Source organism: Micrasema longulum, unplaced genomic scaffold (genome assembly GCF_059751315.1).
Source record: "Micrasema longulum isolate JH-2025_06_02 unplaced genomic scaffold, ASM5975131v1 h1tg000574l, whole genome shotgun sequence".
In the NCBI taxonomy this organism is placed as follows: Eukaryota; Metazoa; Arthropoda; class Insecta; order Trichoptera; family Brachycentridae; genus Micrasema; species Micrasema longulum.
This window is the reverse complement of record NW_028277770.1, coordinates 247,665-269,887: the sequence shown is the minus strand read 5'-3', so window position 1 is coordinate 269,887 and position 22,223 is coordinate 247,665. Positions and strand designations below refer to the sequence as shown.

The following is a 22,223-nucleotide window of genomic DNA, read 5'->3' as shown; positions in this document are numbered from 1 at the left end:
TTCCCGCAGAAATGAGAAGACTGATCGATTTGAATTTTAATATCCGAAAACGAGTAAGGAGATGCTTATCGCCACTGGTAAGAAAGAGCGAGAGATATGGAATGCGATTGTAGCACGCTGATTGGTCGAGCAAATGTCATACGATTTTTGATTACAAACTTCCCATTGGGCGGAACCACGTGTCAGACATAAAGGTCGGTTCTCACGGGACCAAATTCATTTTTTTTTTTTTAGCGTGAAGTGTAAATTTTATGGATAGAGATAATTCATTTATGTATTATGTAGATTTTTAGATATATTTAAGTAATTATTAATAAATCATATTGTTATACTAGTAAGCAAATTGGAGTTTTTTTTAAATATTTTTTTGTTAATAAAACATATAGTAGATATTATACTCCCAGTAGTTATTAAAAAAAACTATTTTTTTCAGTAAGTCTGTAAATTTATCATCTAAACAAATAAATAATGAATAAAAAATACTGTTTTCAATTTTTAAATGTCAAAACTAAAAACTCGCACTACCAAAACACGATTCCCATTTTCTAATTAATATTAGCGCAAATAAGAATGCCTTTGAAAAATTCCTGAAATTTAAAAGATTGCATACTGTCCTTTCGAATGTTAAAATTTTTTCTCTGTGTCCAGGCGGATGAAGAATACAGTTCTGTGTATGAAATAAAACCAGAACCCCGGAAAAGTGTTTCGACTCGATGGCCGCTCTCAGGTAAAACTCCCGAATAAAGATATCTAGTGGACACAAGTCCACCTCATTGTGTAGTGATTGACGCATTCATCTACCATTTTCGAGGTCCTGGGTTCGATTCCTGGCAGGGTGGACATAAAGTATTGATTTTAAAGGTTGTTCAAACTGCAATATTTCATTGTTCCTGGACTGGCATTTGAAGCCTAACCTGATCACCTTACCCTCATCTAACAGATGATCGAAAAGTGCTGGATTTGGTTGATCAATCAAATGCACTACTGGGTGCAGAAAGAGGAATGATGATGACGTGTGAATTGTATAAGACTTTAAAATTTAACAAATCGACGCTGTCGAAATGTGATGTTTGCGGCGAATGCTGCGGATTCCATGGACAGCCAGACGTTCAACCATCTCATACTCCAGGAACTAGACATAAGATAAAACTAACATCCATGTGCGAGAAAAGAATCCTGCAGTTCTTTGGGCATGAGGGGTTTATAGTCCATGATCGATGACACACACGTGCTAAATAATTTCACCTGAAATTATAAGGCAATAACCGATGAAGCAAGTCAGCGTTTTCTATTGAATTCAATTAATTACATTCTGCAAAACACGAGATCAAAGTCCTGCAATATCGTCCGAACCATGGAGATATGAAGAACAAAGGAACGTGGCCCATAAAGAGACTACAGGGCGCAGTCAACGCCCAGTCAGCCCAACAAGTCTAGCCCAGCTAGTCAAGTTCAACGTAGTCACTCAGTTCCAGCATGTAGTTTAAGTGCAGTCTCTTCAACCCATCATCGCCATAACACTCACGCAACACAATTCACTATTTATTCGCCATGTAATAAATACACATTAAAGGGCAACCTCGTGTCTTCTGTCAATCTCTAACTGCGGTAGGAGCTCCAACACTCCGCAACCAAAATCCTACAGACATATTTCCAGAGGGAATTCTGATAGTATGGAGAAAAATATCCTTCTGGGAAGTGTCGAAAGGGCAAGGTCGAAAGATGGAGCGGCTTGGTCACAGATTTTTTAGAACTACGCAGAGTAGCACAAGACCGTTCGTGTGTGAATAGATCTTAATATCATATCGGCGTTCTTTTTTCAAGTTCAAGACAAAACACACACATACGTACTTATACTTAATATATTACACACACAAACAAAAATAGAATAATGCTGTCGCGTTGGAAAAACTGTCAAAAAAGATGTCAATATTTTAGTTCTGAAATTGTATTTTTTGATCATGATTTTAAATTTAAAAAAAATATGTGCGTGATATTACTATGAGACTGGACAAAAATAATTTGAAGTTTTACATACCCATGAAGAAATATTTCTCTTTTATTACTGCAAGAAAAAATAAATTGACTACTTTTCAATAATTATTTTATCCGGGTTTTAATTAACCAATTGTTTTTAAAGCGAGTAAACGCAACTAAATAATGCTGTTATGTTAATTTGTTCCGAGTATTAGTTACACTAAGCTTCGGTAGCAAATAACTGGACCTTATTTTTAAGGAATTTGGCTGTTATCAGAAGACATGATTCGAAACAACTAGTCAAATGAAATGTAATTATAATTTTAAGTCAGTCATTGAAAATACGGCTTAAATGTTCCAATCAATAAGGAAAATAAAGGAGCGCAATAATATTTGTATATAAATATAAAAATCTATATGACATAACCTCAATTAGATGTAGTCTAAATCCTAAAATATATATAATTATAATACAAATTATGCTTACTCGCTTCGAGAAGTTTATCACAAATTGCAGTAAGATGAGGCTGCGGTCGAAGGAATTATGTTTAAGTCAAAATAACACTTATTCGTAAAATCAAAACGCACTTGCCAGACATCACAATTTTATCACTTAAACTCGCGTCGACAGCGTTTGTCAGCCGTTGATTATTTTATATTTCATTTCGGCGTCGATGCTCATTACAAAGCGGGAAAATTTTAATTTATTATTCGTAGAATGGTATTTTCATGAAAAACATCGTGATAGGGGTCGCAGGTCAAAAAGCGTCGCGGAATAAATAACAAGCACAAAAACCTAAATATTTTTTGATTTTGACAGCGCTGGCGTATAGACAATTCTAGCCTCAACTATTTTTAGAAAGAAATTCCAGACTGAAGAATGTTTAACATTAAAACTACGCAAAAAGTATCACGTAAAAGTACGATCGCTTTCAACGTTCAATTGTTGAATTTTTCTTTTTGACTTACTATCTAAAATCCAATTCTCTGCTCTACTTTTTTTAGGAACATATTTTGACAGCTAGTCTACGTCTACAAATTGTCTATGCTTGGGAATGTTTTCGTTTTCTGATGACACGTCGATTAGTCATTAGAAATCACGATTTTTACAAGGAAATAATATGTTAAAGTGATACATAACGCGCCTACGTGTTGAAAATAATATTATATATTACGATTTACAACCCTAAATTGTCTGTTTCGGCGTGTGCGCTGAAGTGATCTCACCTAACCTAATCATTCTCTCGTTTTACGAAGGCCGACGTTCGTGCATTTTTACTTTTATTTAGTCAATTTTCATAATGGGTGAACCCGTGAACGTGGAAATCGACGGGGACATGGATGCTCCCGCTACAGCGCAGAAAAAAAGTTTCCTCAAGTTAGTATTTTTTGTTTATTTTGTTTTATTTATGTCAATGATATGTGTTTTGAATACCTATACCTACTTATTTACAATTTGACAGCTGTACTCGATTTTGCCTTGGTTTTCCAAATCATCCACTCTTACACATACTGTGTAACCCAAATCTGCCTTTCCGTTCATGGTCCATGCGCCAATGCAATGCCCTATGCACCATTATGTGCGGAAAGGGAATGACGATGATGAAAAATGCATTGAAACCACCTTAAAGTAATTAAATTTTCACTGTAATTCAATCAAACTTTAGGAATATTTCAAAATGCTCAAGCCGCCTGTCTCCATACAAATTTATATCTCAAGTTTTAGCATTTTTAAGTCATTCTAACAATACATGAATTTATTTGTCAGTTCAGAGACAAACTTTGAGATGGACACACGTCGGATTAAAGGTGGGATGTGAGACTGTTTAAGTACATTTTATTTTTATTTATTATTTTTATTTATTTAGGAAAAACAACAGTTGTTATATAAGAATATAAAAAATAGTACATACATCCAGTTTTTCACAAATATAATGAGAGAACATGTTACACAGTAAAGAGAAAAATAATATGTCATATAAGACAAGAGAAAAAAAAAGAGCTCTTAAGAAGGTTAAGGGATGAGGAAATAGAGTGGAGGAGTGGAGGAGAGGGATTTTCGTAATATAGTTGACCAATTCAAAATTTTGACATTATAATAAAATAAACATAATTAAAGAAACATAAACTTATTACACACTGACAAATGTTTTATTTTGGTGTTTCAAAAAGTTTTTTTTGTCACAAAAAGTCACAAAATTTTGTATTAAAAATATCTAAATGGGGACAAAGTAAATTAAATTTGGAGCAGCTACGATAAATAATCGAGATACAACACCTAGTGTCGGTGTGCAGCTAGTTTGTGTCTCGAGCCTTGAAATTCTATATATTTTTAATGTTATTCCCGATTTGTGAAAATACTTACCCTAGTTTCTTTATATTTTTGTTCCAGCAACTTTAATGTGAGCCAGCTCAGCGGTGTGTTTTCTCCTGCCACAGTGACTTCTCTCATCGCGGCTCAGCGTCAGGCGATTCGTCCTTGGCTTCTCTTCGTGCAAACTTCCAATTTCAAGGTACTGATTTTACAAATTCCCATATCTTTAAGATGTAATACTTAATATCTAAATTTGTTGCAACAGAGAGGGAAAATATTTTTGAGAAGAGAATATGAAAGTCTAGGCATTTACAGGGCTTATGACCTGTCATTGGCTGGTTTGAGTGGCCACTTTACAGACTGTGTAACATTCACCATTCGCCTATGTTTAAACATCCACATTTCCTCAACTCTTCTATCTGTTGACTTTTGTAAAGTGAAAGAGCTGAAACCTTTATCATGTAGGTGAAATTTATTTTTATTTATTTCACATAAAACTTTATGTTTTTTCTTTTCTATGAACACCTCGCTGGGCATAACCCGTGTCGAGGCATTCATTTACATTATTTTAATATTATTTTCTAGTACGTAATAAATAAATATAATATAATAAATAACACTGTATGGATATAAACATTCAGAAAAAGGTTTATCCGGCTGAAGCAATTCACCTACTAGGCAACACCTGAAAACAATTTTCCAATTTGTATACTTCTTTTGGACATACTCAAAACATTGATGTAATATTTTGTTATGTACATACCTGTATTAAAATCGATATCTTCAAGATCAAGATTTTAATCACCTTACTGCATTTAAAAATTAAAAAAAACTCTTTACTACCGACAACTGACGTTTACATTTGTTCATATTTGCTACTGCTTGACATTTAAGGTTCCATCCACTCTGCCGCGCCTGAGCAAGCGCCTTGTACGAAATGTGGAATATTTCCAAGCCAACTATCTCTTTGTGTTCCTCGCCCTTTTCGCCTATTGTTTGTAAGTATATTTTTCACCTTTTTTATTTTTTTTAAGGTTTTTTGCATAGTGTGACTTTTAAACTCTTGTATATACAGTCGAACTTGGTTATTACGAGGAAGACGGGACCGACTGAATTTGCTCGTAGTAAGCATTACTCGTTACCACCTTCCTCTGGTTGGTTTTCTAAATCCAATCGCCACGGACACGGAGCTATGAGAAGTTACCTATATAGGTTTAAATGAAGGAATGATGACTATTGTCCATGCGATGATATTTCTTCACAGAGTATCGAACATCTGTTTACAATGCCATAATCTTGAAGCAGAACGCAGGCAAAATGGAATATCCTTAACAGATATCCACACTGTAGTTAAAAGTAGTTATCACGCGCCATTGTTCTTGAACTTTGCAACAATGGTGATTGGACTCATAAAGGTAATAAACCAAAATCAGTGATCGAACATCCCATTTCCAAGACAAACAAAATCGATTTTTTCTGAGTACCTTAGCCTTGCACATGACACGTAAGGCTACTAAATACAGGGGTCCTAATATATTTAAAATAAAAAAAATATATTAAAATCCAATCGCCATTGCATATTGTCACTATTGAAAATTATAATAAATGCTTGTAAACATACCACTTTCTGAATTTCAATTCCAGAAAAATAAACATTCGAATTTTTTTACAATGTTGACACTATGGATGAGGATACAGTTAACTTTTTACACAGCATTTTTCTTGCAAGCGTCTATTTTATAAATAATTGTCACTTTTTCACAAATTTAAACACTTCCGATTGTTAATAGTCATGTTTACAATTCAAGGGTTAGGTTTGAACTTATCTGACATCACTCATTAGTAATGTTCATTATGCATCGACCATAGAACTTTAAAAAAAAGAAAAACATTTTTGAAACCCCCCAAACAAGGATGTCATTCATAAAGTACAAAGAAAGTTGTAAATTTTAAAAAGATGACGAGCCCGTACTTACTAAGTTCGGCAGAAAACACCCACAGCACCAGAAAAATCTTATGGTACTTTAAAATCATTAAAACTGGTCAAATACATATTTAGATTCTTGTTTGTAATAAAAAAAAAAACTAATGTATTCATTGTTAATCATTTGTTAAAGTCAAAAACATTCAAACTGTTGTGTAGGCTTGATAATGCACTTTTTTCACAAAAGTGCTAATATCAATTTCACTTTTCTATGGCTTCTGCATAACTACGTTCAATTGGAATTATGTGATCTACAATCAGACTCCTTTTACAATGGCAGAACAGAATCTGGAATTGAATTTTTAAAGCGCCTTGGCGAGCGTTTCTCCAAACTGACGAATCTTGGCTTGAAAATGGGGTCGATGATGGGCAGTACCTATCTTTGTGAAAGCGTTTATTCTACTATGAATTTTAAAAATCTAAATAAAGGTCTTCACTGTCAGTTAATACACTTACACACGCACTGCGTCTGTCAATAACTGTCATTAATGTTGATAATGACATTTGTTCCAGACGCGCTGGAACGATGGAAGCCGCATTGTTTATTAAATAAATTGTTTGTGTTTGACTTTAATTTATAACTAATATTTAGAAGTATAGGTCCTCGGTATATGTGAAAGCCAAGGGCTGAACCCATAATAAAGGCGATTTGATCCATTTTCGGGTTCGGCCTTGGCTATACCGGAAAATGTAGAATAGGAAAAGATTGGATTATTTTATGTTTAATGTATGTATGTTGAATGTTTATTTGTATGTGTGTGCATTTTTATATGTTGCGCGCCGTGCGGGCTGACAACGCTATTTACGTGGCTGGCCGTTGGGTAGAGTAAGGTGGGGGAGGCCGGGCGAATGGTCCCCCGTACCCCCGCGCCCCGGCGGCGGCTCACGTTCACGGCGGCGGCCGCGCGCTCAGGCGTCGGGAAGTGCGCCGCGGGCGCTTTATAATGTGTAGACTTTGAAATAAACAGTCAGTTCGCTCAAGGCAGTTGTATTGTGTATTACTCTCCGCCTCCTCGCCCTCCGCTTCCCGCTGGACTTCGAGCTTCGCTGCTGGCTCCGCCGTGACTGCCCTGACTGCGCTCGCCTCTTTACACCAACAGGACCCGTTGGAAAGTCCTTTTCAGGGCTACTGGGGTTGACTTAGCGGTCAGTGCTTTCTCGGTGCGCCGGGTTCAGGTCCCCGCCGGGTGGGCCGATTGAGTGGAACCAGGGAGACGAAGCCGCCACCCCTCCCCTGTAACGGGTCGGTTACAACATTGAACTGTTTGTCTCTGCGGCCCTCCAATCTATTTTGTTATTTGGATTGGCTCGGGATCGTATCTAGTTTGGACCGCCCTGCCATAGACCATGGACTTAAGGTAGCCCCTTAAGAAATAATCCAACGGTGTTAAATCACAGGATTGTGGATGCCAATTAACACCACTTCTGACCATTTCTGGAAATAATGCTGTTGCCAAACTTCTCATGTAGTCAATTCATGGACTCCTGAAGAGCCATACATTTGACAAAATGAACACTGATTTTAAAATTAAATTTCTACAAAATTTTTCAAGTGCTGTTTGCGCAAGGCATCCATTATTCATTTGAGTATTGTAATAGAGCACAAATGTACAAAAAACCAGTCACCATTAGATGGTTATAAATCCAAAAAAAAAAAACAGCCATTATAATTCATATTATTTTTTTCTTTACAGAATAACATCTCCCCTGTTGCTATTAGCAATAGCCGCAAGCTTATTTGCTTGCTACAAGTTTAAATCCAATCCTATGAAATGGAAGGTGAGTTTAAAGACATGTTTTTTTCACTTATTTATTTAAAATTTCAACTGAAATATTAAAATTACATTTGCAAAACATCAAAATAATAGAACCAATAACAGATAGCCACAAAGACACCCCACTCTTCGTACCATAAATAACTAAACTCATCAAATATAATTTTGATTCTAAAAAAATGTTTTTCCCTTAATTTATTAATAAAAAAAAATACTTGATAAATAAAACACATGATAGTATCATAAGACATAATTTATTACAAAAAAAATGCAATAGTTATAAGTTCACCTTTATTTATTTATGCTTTATTAAGCTATAGTCCTTAAAATATAGTTTGATTAAAAAATGACAGCTGCCAAACTAATGTCAATAGTGATGGGAAATTACTGATCACTGGTCATCCTGTTTCCCTCGGCACGGGACACCCCAGTGAGGGAACATTATTCTGTATAAAAAAAAGAATACAAACAATGTAAAAGTATAAATAAATTAAATAAATGTACCGATTAAATCGATTTTATCAGTTTTTTCATGCAAACATAAAACTCTGTTTCCCAAAATTGATATAACAATGCAAAGATAAGCCTATTATAGTGTTTTTAAGACAATTATTCACCAAAAAATAAGACATTTATACCTTTTTCATGAACAACATCAAATGAATTATTTTTTTATTCGATCAATTTGTCCCATCTCTAACGTTTTTGCAAAATGATGTAACCTTGTAATAATTAGGTTTATTTTAGTTTTTTTTTTAGTTTTAAAGCTTATTTTATATATTTATGTTGATTTATATGTCAAGCATTGTATTAAGAAAATAAATTAACATGCCAGATACGTAGACAACTGTCATTCTAATCAAGCTATATTCTAAGGACTATGGTTCATAATAATATTTTTAGTGTAGAAACACCCCTTTAACTCTTAAAAGACTGTGCTGAATAATCCCTTTGCAGCCGGTGGTGTAACACAATGTGACCACAAGCATAAGTCGAGATATTTTGAAATGTAAGCTAAAATACCAAATTATTTACAATGGTATGTGTTAAAAATGATCTTTATTCAAAGATGTTACATAAAAAATATAAAATTAAAGCATATTTATGCAAAATAAAGTTAGAAATTGTGTTCATTCCTTTTAAAATCCCGCCAGCAAGCGCTGCCGCCCGCGTCTGGTTGTCGACTGAATTCCGAATTACACTTACAACTGAATTTAGCGGAAATAGATCAACCGGGAGACTAGAAAGTATGCTATGCTAATACAACTCTTATTTGAATGCAAAAAAGAATATCAATTTTTTATTGCAAATAAATACTAGATTTTATTAGAATAAATAAAAACGCTGTTAAAACATATTCTTAGAATAATGTTGAAATAAAACCTAAAAAAATAGCAAAAAAAACTTGTAAGAAATAAAATAATAGTACGTAATACGTGATATAATCAAATCATAATTAAACATACACAAAAATGACAACGTAAACACGTTTTTTAAAACTAGTTACGAACAAATTTTTTGAACACTTTAAATGAAATAACTTTGCACACTTCCTTTGGTACACTTCCACTTATTTGTTTGACCAATTAGCGCTTTCATCCTCTAATGGACATCTTCAGACTGGCAAATATTATACAATGTAAGGATGATTTATAGAAATCAAAATATTATCTTAAGTGTGGAAATGAGTTGAAGTGTACCAAGTATTTTTGATTAATAACTTATATGTAAATGTATGTAAATATTACATCATTACAATGAAATTCCATCAAGAATTGTCAAAAAATAATTTAAATCAGATAAACTGTGAATAAATTGTAGAAACATTTCGGGAACACGGTGTGTTAAATACAGCGTCAGCTCAGTATACTACAAAAAACTTCACGCGACTGATGTGTTCTCTGTCCCACAAGTGGTATAATTCTGTATCGTGCTCTTTCGGTATTGTTTTCTCGGTCACTCAAGCTCCGCCCCTAACAAATAGTGTCCTTGTCGGTCTTCTGATATGCTATATTCTCGTGCTCTTTCTTATAAAATTTAATAAACTACTTATAATACTGGCATCTCTTTCGTTTGTTTTAATTTATTTTACAAAATGAAGAAATTGTTTTTTATAGAAAAAGCCCGTGCATTTTTTATAAAAATGTTTCCTTATTTTGGTGTAAAAAAGTCCATATAAGGATTACAAAAAATATGAGTTGGTTATTAAAAAAAATAAGAGAGTTATTAAATGTTTTTTACCCGAGGTAGACATCCGTTACCGCATAGCCACACATGAGTTAAATAAATATTTCATATCAACCATGACGGGAATCGAACCCGAGACTTCTTGCATGGTAGGCAAACGTGCTGACCCCTACACCACTAGGCAGACTTTGGGAAAAATGATATGGAGTTAAAAATTTTAAATAAACTTTTGAATTTTTTTACTTTTTAATTTTACATCTATTCAATTCTGAACGCCAAAACACAAAATGTGCAGGAGAGCGATTTTTCAACTTCACAAATATGCTCCAGAGTATTGAAAACGACATGTTATTGTAAAATTGTTAAAAGTGAAAAAATCCTGCCACACACGTTTCTCCTGGCATACATTCCATATTCTATGTGGCTTCTTCCACATTCCATACCTTTTGTCACACATGTCCTTCTTTAAAAAAAATAGAAAGCATTGAAATATTGCAAATTAATTTGATAAAATATTCTTGAGAGATTTTGATAAAAAATTGTAATGTTATTAAAAGCTTTATTAGTTCTGAAGATGTGATTTATTTATTTTACATAAACGGCATAAATTTCCTTTAACATATATTGAACATAAATATGAAAAAAAAAATACATATATAAAAACATAACAAAAAATTATAAAGGTGCGGAAAGGGAATGATGATGATGATGATTATTTTTCCTAGAAATCTTCATTATTTTTAATTGTTTCTGCTTCTAAATAGTTAAAACGATGCAATATTAATTATTTGAGGTTTTTTACTATCACAATTTATTAAAATCTAAAGATTTTTCAAGGGTATAAGAGCTATGACTAAAATGATTAATTTTTAACTTTTGTTAATAACTTCTTATGTGATTTTCAGATTGGGTCGTACGAATTAAGTCTGGCACATCAGTATGCGCTTGTCGGCCTCTGCTGTATGCCCATCTTCCTGTGGGCCGGCGCGGGATCCGCCCTATTCTGGGTCCTCGGTAAATATCTGCTTTAAATTCGTTAACTTCCACCTTATATTATTTACAGTCTGCATTGCGTGATGGGTTAAACAGCCCGTAAAATAATGCAGGCTATTTATGATTTTTTTTATTTAACACTATCTTATTAATGAAGTATTTGGGCATTCGATTGTTTAAAAATTTAAATATAAAAACAAGCATATTATACATCAGTCTCTTTTATTGCTATCCAATTAAGATTTTCATTTCATTTTTTTTTGCACCACAACAGGACAGGAGGCCCAATTACAGTGGTGAATTACATTACAGAACAACCAGGCTTGAGAAAAATCACATTTTTAATTTTTGTGTTCTCACCGGGAATCGAACCAGGAACCTTCTGTGCGTGAGTCAAGCGTCTTGACCACTACTCTCGCATGTTTTCTATTTTATTATTATTATTTTTTTATTTTTTTATTCTTTATTTGGATTACCAACAGCTATATTTATCTTATATATAAAACAAAACAAATAACAAATAAGTCTATTACAGGTTTTCACGAGTAGCATCACAGTAAGTTAAAAAAGATTCTCGAACATAAAATGAATAGTAATTTAATGTAAATCCAAATGAAAAGAAAATATACTACGAATTATTTCGAAAGCAAACGCCGTACGTCATTAAGATTATTTGCAAATAAATCTATGTTTAATGATTTAGTTATTACATTAAAATTATTAAAAGTTCGCCATAAATATGAATTTTGCCTATAATTAGATGAAACAAGAGGTATGTGGAGAAGAAGGTTATCTCTTAGAACTTTGGATTATACCTCCTTTTCTTTAGCACAATTCTCATGGCTCTATTTTGAAGTTTTACCAATTCATTTAAATTTCCGTCATTGACTAAAAATAATACTGTTGAGCAGTAATCTATGTGTGAAATAATCATAGTTTTATGTATGAGTTCTGCAGTATTTCTATCTAATTTATTTCTCAATCTGCCGAGAAATAATATTTTTTTTAAAACATGCCCAAAGTTTGCATTCATATTTAATTTAGAGTCTAATATTATACCCAAATACTTCATTTCATCCACTTTCTCAATAGTTTTTCCATCTAGATATACATTCATCACCGGGGGCGAACCGCGTATAGAAGTGATTATGAACAGCTTACCATTATATTTGACTAACCATATTAATGTTTTATTGTAATTTTGTTTACAAAAAACAAATAAATAATTACCATTTATTTTAAATCATTTCCACCGATTGTATTTTTATCCTAATATAAATATAAATTTTAATAAAGCGCGCCCAGCGCCTGCGGTGAGCCAAGAAACTAGCCGATTATTCCAGCTTATTTTTTCATACAAATAAGTATACTATATTTTGAATGTATTAACCCCAGTGCAGGTTTTTTCTCCTAGATTAAACTTGCAGATTACACAAATTATTTGCAGATTCTTGATTTGGAAAACAGTATTTCAAACATTGTTTCTTAAGGACTATTTTTCTTTGAGATGGTACTTTTGACATAAGACCATAATTACTTATGTAAATATGACCACATTTCTGATTATCGTAGGCAACTGAAATGGCTCAAAATTAGACAGCGGAGAGACTATCACTTCCTCTCACTTCTGTTCAATGTACTTCATAGTCCTAACGCTCCTATATACCTGCGTAAAAAAATTCAACGCTTATCAGTTCATGACTTACCTCTTCGTTCTAATTCTCAAGGCACTCTCTTAATACCCATCCACAATTCCTCTTTCTTCTCTAACTCATATAGTGTCCATGCGGCTCGACTAGATCGATAGATGTTCAAATATAGGCAGAATGGTGAATGTTACACAGTGTGCAAAGTGGCCACTTAAACCAGCCATTGACAGGTCATAAGCCCTGTAGATGCCTGGACTTCTATATTACCTTCTCTTAAATGTTCTTCATCTCTGTTGTAATATGTTAATTTAAATTACCATTGTAATTTTGTGGTGCCATACTAAAAAGGTGATACCATATAAATAAATTTTCCCAATATTTAGGGAAAAATTCGTTGTATGCATTTTATGCAAATTCAAATGTTTATTTTCGTGTTTTAAAGGTTTAGTACCCAGATAAAATTATTTAAACATTTTTTTTTTTTATTCAACAAAAAATAACATCTTGTAGTATGGCTTGAAAAAATACAATGTATTTTTTATTAAATTACTAGTAAATATGAATAATCCTCAATCATGACAGTTCTTACAATTTTTCTGTAGTATATTTAGTATAGTCTTGTACAATAATTATATTTTAATGAAATTTAATTTTTCCCATACATTTTTCCTTTCCTCACTTTAAAGTTTTCCTCAGTTTTACACCTTTTTTGTTGCTCCCTTGAAAAACGTAAAACAGCGGTTTTACTGTATTTTGATAAATCGTAAAAATGCAAATATATATTTTTTTAAATTATTTAAAAGACGTGTCATATCAGTGTTTCGTGTTATTTGTGATGTACGCGAACAAAGCAATAATTAAAATTCTAAATTTATAGGGGCTTCGATAACTGTGATTACTCTTCACGCCGCCTTCTACAACATCGACGCTATCGTCACCGAAGACTCGGAAGACCAGTTCCACCTACTGGAGGAGGTATGATGTCGGGAGGTCACCACGAACCTGGCGCAGCCGCCGTAGCGCACTCCGTAGCGTAGGGCGTAGCGCCGTAGCGCACTCCGACACCCTAGTTTAATTTTATCCCCGATTCTCAGCTTTCTCAATCCATTAGCGAGTACTTAATTAATATTCAAATTTGTCGCAACAGTGGGAAAACATTTTTGAGAAAGGAATACGGAAGTCAAGGCATTCACAGGGCTTATGACCTGTCATTGGCCACTTTACACACCGTGTAACATTCACCATTCTGCCTATGTTTGAACATCCATATTTCTTCAATTCTTCCATTTGTTGATTTTAGTGAGGTTAAAAAGCTGAAACCTTTATTGTTGTGAAGAGATTCATCCGACTGAATTATTTCACATACTAGGCAACACCTGAAAACAATTTTGCAATTTTTAAACTTCTTTTTGGACCAGTTGGTTTTATTACTATATTTGAGTTTGTCCAAATGTTCATAGACAAAAGACTGGATTTCACCCCATCGAGAGTCATTAAGATTAACAAATTACAACAGGGATGGAGAATACCTTAAATAAGGGAATATGGAAGTCTACGCATTTACAGGGCTTATGACCTGTCATTGGCTGGTTTAAGTGGCCACTTAAAGTGGAAGTTTAAAACACCAAGAAGTAGTTTAAAAATTTAAAAATTGTTTTCAGGCGTTGCCTAGTATGTGAAATAATTTAGTCAGATAAATATATTTCACAACAATAAAGGTTTCAGCTCTTTAACTTCACTAAAATTAACAAATGGAAGAATTGAAGAAATATGGATGTTCAAACATAGGCAAAATGGTGAATGATATGAATCTGTTGATTTTATGAACGTCGTACTAGACAGTTTGTGATGTAAACCCCAATATTTACATCCGATACCCATGGGTGTCGGCTCATATGATGCAGATTAAAATACGGAGAAAAGTTGTATGTACAAGGGTTGATTCATACGCTCCACCTCTGACCATTTTCAAAGTGCATAAAAAAAAGTTTTTGTATCTTATTTTTTGACATAGTCCCCTCGGACTTGTATGCATTTGTAGCGCCTAATTGCTAAACCCCCTAAAACGGTTTTTTTAGTAAATTGAGTTGAATATGGAGTTCTATAGATATTTTTGTGAGCTATATACTTATCATCTCATTTCTGGCAAAACTCGCTTAAATACATTGATTTTTACATGTTGAAAATTGACCTTAATTACAAAACACCCTAAAACAGCAGAATATAAGTTGCAGACCCCCCCTAAAATGTAATCAACCAATCACAACGCTTATAGATGATCATTTTTTTATTTTTTATTTTCTTTTCCCTCTTGTTCCCGTTCTTCATTGCTTTGCTTATACATACAAAGCTTTTTTTCCTTGTATGTATATTTTGCACAATAGTTATTTTTAACGGGTCTGAGTCAATTCCTTCATTAATTTTTTTCATTTTTGTAACTATGGGCTTTAGAAAGTCAATGTATTTTTCGGCAGTAGCTTCATGTTTTATAACTTCCTCTGGGTTTTCAAAAATTTTGCTGTATTGTGCGCACATTTGTATGCAGTTTAACCTCTCGGTGTCAAACATAGGACAATCTAGTAATATATGGAGGACGTCCTGAGAGCTGAGTCCATCGCAAGGGCAGCAATCGTTTTCTCTTTTTTTAAATCTATAAAGATATTTTCTAAAAGCACCATGACTGAAAGCATTTGAGTCAGATTGAGTCAGTGTAGATGATCATTTGAAGTAAAATCCAATATGGGGTCCAAAACTTCATTCTATTGAAGTCAAGCAAAAACAATTAATGTTAATTTCAAAAGCGTCTAAAATCAAATGTTACTCGGAAAGTCCCTTAAAACAAATTTAAAATATTTCAAAATTAATTATCTCTAAAATGTATCAAAAAAATAAGTTTTGAACATCACATGATTGTCTTTTAAGAATATGCTGATGAAAAACAGCAGGTTTTATATATGAACTTACAAAATAAACATGTTTTTCATCCATTACTTAAAAACATATAAAATCGTTTTAGGGGGTTTAGCAATTAGGCGCTACATTTCTTCCAGCAATGCTCTAACATTTCCTGGTAGAACATTTGTCAGACCTCTGCCAACCACTCACCACTCATCTACACTACACTGCACACATCTGTATATACTGAGACCGTATAAACTAATATTGATATTTATGTACGAAAGTGTGTATATTTGTACAAAAATTCAAAGTGTATTCACCGGTAACCGGTAATTGAACATGTTTAGAAAAAAAAATTGTAAACATATTCTATTTTTCATACAGAAAACTTAATTTTACTTTGTAGATAAAATTGAAGAAAAATTTTAGCTTCCCATAAGAATACGTACCCTGGTCTTTTTGAAAGCTGCTGGACAGTCAAAGTAACTTTATATTAATGTTTTAAATTTATGTGTGTATATAATAGGATAAATAAATAAATATTTATGTGTAACTCATTGCTTTAAATTTGTGAAAAGATAACCGTAAAATATATCAATTATCTGTTGATTCAATAAATTGGATTGTATGTATCGATGTCATATTTAGAGATCACTGTAAAAAATAAAATTGGATAGAATTCATTAGTTAAGTATATCTTGATAAAGAAGCTTGTGTAGCTTTGAAACCGGTCAATAGAAAAAAAAAATTGTGGTTAAATCAATTTTATTGAATTGGATCATATTTACAAGTGGAAAGATATATTTTTTCAGTGTAATTAAATAATTTTTTTTAACACACGCGATGGCATATTTCTGCGTAGCATCACGTCTGATCACGATGAAAGTCTTTAAGAGATTAAAGACATGGAATGCAATTACCCTCCAAATAAAATCTCAACTACCTTGCGCTCGTAACGTGTCTAATTAATTGTATGTCATAAGTTATTTTTTGTATAAAATTTGCCTAGCATGTAAAAGTATTCAGCCAGATGAATCTCACCCACATCAATATATCGAGGCTGGAAAGTCTATTTACTTTAAGCGACATTTTGCAAACTTTACAGGAGAGCCATTTAAAAAAATTATATCTCATAATTTATACCTCCATTCAGAACATCGTCGGTAGACGGGGTAAATCACATTTTAATGTGTATTCGCCTATTTATTGAAAATATTTTACAAGTCCCGTGTCGCTCAATGTAATTAGTTCTGTCATTATTAAAACTGCGATGTCGCTTAAAGTAAATAGCCTTTCCAGCGTCGATATTATGTTTCACTTATTATGCTCCATAAAAATCATTACACGGAAGAGTTGAGAAAATATGGACGTTTAAACAAAGGCAGAATGGTGAGTGTTACACGGTGTGTATAGTGAAAGAAACATCTCCTTTCCTCTTTATTCCTTTTTCTGAGTAATAGTATTAATTTAAAGTAATTTATATACAAATACAGTTAATTCTCAGTCAGAAATTGCCATTTGGCAATAAACCCGCCAATGAATGTACAATTTACATTATGTACAAAAATTTAAATAAATAAATTGATAGCTTAAACCAGCCAAGACACACCACAAGCCATGTAAATGACTAGACTTCCATATTTCCTTCTCTAAAATGTTCTTCATCTTTGTTGTATAATAGACAAATTTTGTTTTGCCAAATGTATACTCCGATATTACTATTAAGTGGCATAATTTATCAATATGCATAGTTAAATAAGGTTGGGTTTGTTCGGCTATTGTTTACTGGTAAAATCCCAAAAAAAAGTTTTTTCAACATATTTTGGACGTGATACATTTTTCTTGTATTAATATTTATTTAAGAAGGTAAACATGAACGGAAAATATAAAAGGAAAAATAATGAAACCCACTAAACCGTGAAACCGGCTTGTCAGCGGGTTTCTTATTTTTCTTATATTCAATATACAAAATAATAATAGAAAAATATAAATAATAAAAATTTATACATGTCAAAAAATGGAATGCAGAAAAGTTATATAATAATACATGGCGATATGTTATTAATAATTCATATTAATTTTATAATTCAATTCATTGCGTGCATTTTAGTTTCCGGCTACTGTTCTGTGTCACAGACATGGTTCTAGTCCATATGTCATCACTGACAATATACACGATTTACGGGTTCATCGTTTTAAGCATACTGGGACTTGTTTACTTTCTAAAATATACTTTAGCTTGCCAAAAGTACGATACATAAAAATACATTTTTTTAAATTTTGGCTAAGGTTGATAGTCTGTTAAAACATTAAAAAAACTGCTGACCTTCCTCATTTTATGTGCATTAGTTACAATATTGTTATTTTATAATAAAGTTTAGTTAAATTATAAATTTGTTTAATTTTATTTTGTGAAGACCTAAATAACCCACTGATAAAAGTTGCTTCTATAGGATCAAGTGTCATTCGATGATCCAATCCGCTGGTTGCAAAATAATGATGTGCTGTTCTTCGATCAGCGCAGAACAAACTATGGGTTGCTTGTGCCAATATCCCGATTATGTCTTATCGTAAACTTGAGTAATGATTTAAACAATGCATAAAATAGACCCTTGTTTATTTTTTTGTCGTCGCTTTAATATTTTTGTATTCTTTTAATCGTTAATACAGTAAAACTTTAATTATCCAGACTGATGAGTGCCAGATGTTTATCTGGACATGCAGAAATCCAGATAATTGGATTAATTACACTTTTTATATGGATTAATAATATTGTCACGAGTACATCCAAGAAATACAAAAGCGTCAAATAATTTAACTTGCGAACAACCCAGGACTAACAGAAAAAGAAACAGTTTTGTACATACAGCAATGAAGTTCTACAATTCACTTTCTAATGACTTAATAATTTTTTATTTTTTATTCATAAATTTCATAAAAAGTATGTTTTTGTAAAATTCTAAACATCTACTTTTACACATCTAGTAAATGCTATCACTGTAACTCTCCAAAAAAAGAGACTAAATCTTGTGCTTGGAGAGTGACTTACACTGTTGTAGTTGTTTATTTATAAGAGATTATATAATTTTAAATATGAGTGCAAGAAAAGAAAAAGAAAAACATAGGATATATAAAGAAAAAACATAAAACAATAATACATTCATACTAATTAAAATTTAATGTTGTTTTTACACGAGTTCAAAAAAATTCTTCAGATTAACTTTAAATTTATTTATTGATATATTATTTTTAATAGTTTTTAGTTCATTAGGAAGATTATTATAATTTTTTACACCTTTGAATAGAAAGCTATTTTGACCATGACTTGTATGGAATTTAGGAATTTTAATGTTATGTTGGTATCCGAGTGACTTATTCATTTCAAATTCTTTTTTTTTATTTTTTTATATATTTGTATAAAAGAATTTATTTTATAAAGAGTGTCTACTGTATGAACCTTAAATATTTTAAATAGACTTTCCGTATTGAATGTCGAGGGTTTCTTTAAAATTACTTTAATAATTAATTTTTGTACTATTTTAAGAGGGTTTAATATGAAATTAAAAAACACCCTAAGCGTCCGTTACATCGCAGACATTGTAGCCACTTTAATGAATAAGAAACAGCCAGAAATTTTAATAAGGATATTTCTCGTTCAGCCTTATTTTCATTATTTTTCACGCTTTCCTCACGTTTCTTCCACTTCCTTCTTCTTTGCGGCTTGCTTTTCTTTCTGGTATTATTATTTTGTCGAAATTCCATTAAGATTTTTCCATGCTCTCTTCAATGCTACAGTTTCTACCGAATCCCACGAGTCGGCTAACACGTAAGAACAGCCCTTTAAATCTATTGTTTTGAGGTAATCTAGAGCGCTTATTTAATATAACTTTATTTTTCATTTCCTGAAAACGATCCGAGTATTTGGCAATCCAGATGACTTGAGTTTGGATAAACGGAGTTGTTACAATGCTTTTATTTGTATCTAATGGACTGTACAGTCCTTGAGTAAATTAATCAATAAAAAAGAAACAAATCACTTTAAATAATGACCTATTTCATTAATGTGTTTTTCTAATCAAAAAACATATTGAATTTATGCCTATCATTATCTCTTTTTGGGTTTACTGAACCAAATAAAATTAATTAAAGACATCTATTTTAAGGTTTTAATTATGCATACATCTAATTAATTATGTAACCAGGTGAGAGTTACAAAACGTTATAGTTTGAGTGGGACAGTTCTTAGTTTGCCTTTGTTTACTAAAAATTACTAATCCACCCTTTGATGAATGCAATAACTAAGTTCTATCCATACCATACGCGCAGAAAAGTTTCTGGCAGCTAGAATTACATCCTCGAGTTTAGTTAATTGATTATTTTCAATTTATTTATTCAATATGTTTATTTACCATACAATTTGAGGGATACAAAACACAAAGAAAATTATCAATACAACTTGAATGCGAAAAGCGGTAAAATAGAAAATACAGTAATTAGGGCAAATGGGAGTTGTCCTCTCTGAACTGTCTTTCCACACTGCGATCTGTGTAGATCTATTGTGACCGGTTCCTGTAAATTAGTTCCCCTGCCTTCCGCGTCTTTAAAGAACTGGCTACTGAGTGGAGGACAAATGCTCTCATTTCGCTAAAACTCCCCCTGCAAGCCCAGCTCCATTAAGTATCAGGCTATTCTGATGTTTAACCAATGGCCCCCGAGGATGCGACTTCTTTTGTGATATAAAGCATCACATTCACACATTATGTGTACAGGTGTTTCATCATCTGCACTGCAGAACCTACATCTTGAAGTTTCATTCTAGCATGGTGTTTTTTCAATCTGCGGTACCCTGTGAGGGCTCTAGCGATAACCCACACTCGGTTTTGGTTTAGGTCGAAAGCAAACCTTAGCGAGTTCTCCTTTAGTATTTATTTCAGTAGAAAGTATAGTCACAGTATTGATTAATGACTCGAGCATTTTGTTATGTTGAACACAAACCATTAAAACATTCTTTTATCAAATGCCAAACGGCACATTCAAATATTGCAACATTCATAATAAATCATGGCAAAAAATGATAAAGAAATTCCATCAATATACTGGACCATTACTCCTTTGTATTACCTAACTAGACTCGTCGGTTTAGCTCCATATTCTAAATTTGTGGAGAAAAATAGAATGACATGGAAGCCGACACGTTATTTCATAGTTTATAACGTCTTTATGGTTATTGTATTAATTCTTGGTCTTGTTCCTATATTGATGTATTCAAGATCAATCATCGCTCGAAGGTTAGACAATAACATAGCTATGTATTCCGAAGCCTCGAGGAAGATAGCTTCCTCGATTTTATGCGTCACATGCATTGTGCGATCTATTTTAAACCGAGACAATATTGCTAAATTATTGGAAGAATTGCAATCTTTGGATGAGGATTTAAGCAGCCATGGAGTTGTTACAAATTACAAACAAGATTTTAGGAAAAATGCTGTATTATTTTCCATAATTTACATTTCTTATTGGATCTGCAACGCGGGTGACTTGTATTTATTTGCAATTTTTGGAGAAAATTCGGTCGCGTATTGGATGATATGTACATTATATGTTATTGTATATTTTTCAATGGTGCTGCAGTTTTGTACTTTTATAAGGATGCTTCATTCAAGGTGACTATTATTATTTTCAAGTTATTTATTTATTTAATCCAGAAATCAAGGTAACCAATATAAATAATCTCACCATTTTCTCGCAGAAGTAGACTGAGAGAGTAGACTTTCGATTTTAATGACTTATATTCATGTACATTACAAAATATTAAATTTTAATTTACATATATAATTGACAAAAGCCATATTTCCTAATTTAAAATCTATTTTGTAACTTTTCATGGCTCCGTGTCCGGTAAAGCTTCGGGTCATCTCGAAAGTAGTTTGGTGATGATGACGGATGTTAGTTGGGAAAAACATTTTGATAATGCTAAACAGAATGCACAATCCTTAAAAAATATATATAACATTGCAATTTCTATTGAAAAAGACAAGATAAACAAACCCTCTCTTTAGTACCACACGTAACCTAACCGTGGAGCACAAACCCATAGATAAGATCAGCACCTTCAGATATTTAGGGGTAGACCTAGTTAAAGGAGGTGATCTGTGTGTCAACAAGGCAGCTGCCATCTCTGGTGCCCTAAAATCCAAAATATGGAAAAATAAAGAAATGACCATTAGAGTAAGATGAGAAATTACAAAGCATGCCTAAGACCAATAATGAAACATGGCGTTGAACTAAACAAGTATCGAGGACTTCCAAGATGAAGACACTGAGGATGATGGCAGGCGAAATTCTAAGTGATCATTGGGAACACCAATGTTAGAGAGATATGCGAGGCTGAGGACATAGTAAGATAGAGAGACTGGTACAGAAACTGGTACAGTCATGTCAGAATG

At 32.7% G+C, this 22,223-nt stretch overlaps 1 protein-coding gene across 2 annotated transcripts; it reads left to right on the top strand.

The window, feature by feature from the left end:
• The first annotated feature begins 3,005 nt into the window (after positions 1–3,005).
• Positions 3,006–18,170, top strand: LOC148280510 (prenylated Rab acceptor protein 1). Of its 2 annotated transcripts, XR_015822591.1 has the most exons (7): positions 3,006–3,355; positions 4,370–4,490; positions 5,186–5,289; positions 7,970–8,054; positions 11,143–11,251; positions 13,757–14,110; positions 14,646–18,170. XR_015822591.1 is itself a non-coding variant. In XM_088228276.1 (6 exons), exons 1-6 carry the CDS (start codon positions 3,279–3,281, stop codon positions 13,858–13,860), a joined length of 600 nt encoding a protein of 199 aa, XP_088084402.1. In that variant the 5' UTR covers positions 3,006–3,278; the 3' UTR covers positions 13,861–18,170. The 2 variants fall into 2 exon arrangements, 1 of the variants encoding a protein (XP_088084402.1); XM_088228276.1 differs by having other exon boundaries at positions 13,757–18,170.
• Positions 18,171–22,223: the final 4,053 nt, after the last annotated feature.

What these genes read in the sequence shown, in the direction of transcription:
- LOC148280510 (XM_088228276.1), top strand. Translation starts at nt 3,279, where the DNA reads ATGGGTGAACCCGTGAACGTGGAAATCGACGGGGACATGGATGCTCCC. An exon ending in TGCAAACTTCCAATTTCAAG is followed by an intron (nt 4,491 to 5,185) that starts GTACTGATTTTA and finishes TTGACATTTAAG; the next exon opens with GTTCCATCCACTCTGCCGCG. An exon ending in GCCCTTTTCGCCTATTGTTT is followed by an intron (nt 5,290 to 7,969) that starts GTAAGTATATTT and finishes TTTTCTTTACAG; the next exon opens with AATAACATCTCCCCTGTTGC.